The 2,126-nt window shown below is 38.8% G+C and overlaps 1 protein-coding gene across 1 annotated transcript in view; it reads right to left on the reverse strand.

Annotated features, from left to right (window-relative positions):
- LOC107619888 (proteoglycan 4-like) overlaps window positions 1-533 on the reverse strand; it is a 1,998-nt gene extending 1,465 nt beyond the window's left edge. Inside the window, exon 1 of the mRNA XM_016322126.1 lies at window positions 191-533. Within this exon, the coding sequence (XP_016177612.1) occupies window positions 191-533 (343 nt within the window). The remainder of the gene's footprint in view (window positions 1-190) is intronic.

The raw sequence follows: 2,126 nt of genomic DNA on the forward strand, positions 1-2,126 counted from the left end.
TATGGCAAATCAGCAAGAAAAGAGGGACAAAGGGTACGATACTGGATAACCTTCTCATAAAAATTATTGTTCATGGCAGATTTGAATCTATAAGGGTTATAGTTCGAATGAGAAGTCAAAAAGTGAGCTTTGTGATCAAAAGGTCCAATGTCTGGTTCTTTAACATTTTGGAGAGGGACTCGAGTGTTACCTCGTTGAGAGCGCATTGGAACCGACCTGGATTTTGGTTGTGTTAGTTCGGGTATGGGTTCCTCAGTCGCCTGACGTTTGCCTTTGGAGGAGTCAGGCTTTGCTGAACTTGGTTTTGAGGAGCCAGGCTTGGAAGGTGTGGCCTTCGGTGGTGGCGTCGGCTTGACAGAGGCAGGAAACCTTGGAGTGTTTTTGGTCCGAGCCATGGGGTCACAGCGATGAGGAGAGGTAGGAGGAGAAGGAAAAGGGGTAAAGGTGCGGTCTTGAGAGCGAGTGGAAGGCTTTGTGGGTAGCTTGAAAACCTTTTCACGAGGAGCCCTTTTTGCAATGGTTTTCTTCCTCATTTGGTTAGTTTCAATCTTTTGAGGGAAGAGATGCAGTAAAGTGAGTGGGAAGAAACCGAAGAGTGTGTGGAGAAGTTATGGAGGGAAGAGAGGGAGTGTTGGTAACCGTACCCAAAAGCAAATTTCTAAAACCATGCAACTGCATCACCTTTGAAAAGACTTGAAAAGACATGACCTCATAAAAGAAAGATTTTATTTGATTTTAAAAAATAAAAGAGAAGTTAATTTTAAAATTTGAGAAAAACAACAAAATTAACCTGAAACACCTTTTTTGGGCCAAAATTAAATCCTCTTGAAAACCTTTTGGGCCACAAAACATTTATTGAAAACCTTTCATGAAACACACAAGTCATCAAAAACTAACAAACAAGATTGTAACATTCATATTTGGGCCTTGAGGTGATATGAAATTAATGAAACACATTTGGACCACTCTTGATCTGAATATTGAGGTTGGCCCAGATTGAGATTCATTTGAAACAAGCCCAGAACACGTTGACTTGATGGAAACGTTCATCACCTGCCCAGAATTGTCTCATGCCTGTTTATGAGACAAAAAGCTCCAGCAAATTCATCAGCATTTTTCAAACAAGGAATCATAACTCAAAATTCCTAGGCAAGTCCTAAGCATGCAGAATCTATCCTCAGCTAATGGTTTTGTAAAAATATCTGCTAATTGCTCATCTGATTTGACAAATTGAATACTAATATCCCCTTTTTGGACATGTTCTCTTATTGAGTGAAATTTCACTTCAATATGTTTAGTCCTAGAGTGCAAAACTGGATTTTTAGAAATATTAATGGCACTCATATTATCACACAGCAGGGGAATATTTTTAGCATTTAATTTGTAATCAGCAAGCTGCGTTTTTAACCATAAAAGCTGAGAACAACAAGAGGAAGCAGCTATATACTCAGCCTCTACAGTGGAAAGGGCCACTGTTGGTTGCTTCTTACTTGACCATACATTTAAGGACTTCCCAAGGAAGCAACATAAACCCGAAGTGCTCCTTCTATCAACTCTATCACCAGCAAAATCTGCATCACAATAACCAACTGCAGAAAAATCATCAATCTTAGGATACCAAAGACCAAAATTGGATGTGCCATGAACATATCTAATGATCCTTTTAACTGCAGAAAGATGTGACTCTTTTGGTTTGGATTGGAACTTAGAACACAATCCAACACTTTGCACAATATCGGGTCTAGAGGAAGTTAAGTACATAAGAGAGCCAATCATTCCTCTATACCTAGTCTCATCAACATCTTTCTCAGTTTCTCCCTTATCTAATTTAGAATTAGGATGCATGGGAGTTCCCATGGGTTTGGCATTTTCCATACCAAATTTCTTAACTAATTCCTTGGCATACTTCTCTTGATGAATGAAAATACCATTTTCAGTTTGTTTAATTTGCAACCCAGGGAAAAAATTAAGTTCACCCATCATACTCATGTCAAACTCACTTGTCATGAGTCACATACACTTCTCTATCTATCACTCCATTCAAAAATGCACATTTCACATCCATTTGGTATAATTTAAAACCACAAAATGCAGCATAAGCTAAGAGAAGTCTTATGGCTTCCATT

The sequence above is a fragment of the Arachis ipaensis genome, chromosome B10, assembly GCF_000816755.2.
Source record: "Arachis ipaensis cultivar K30076 chromosome B10, Araip1.1, whole genome shotgun sequence".
Lineage (NCBI taxonomy): Eukaryota > Viridiplantae > Streptophyta > Magnoliopsida > Fabales > Fabaceae > Arachis > Arachis ipaensis.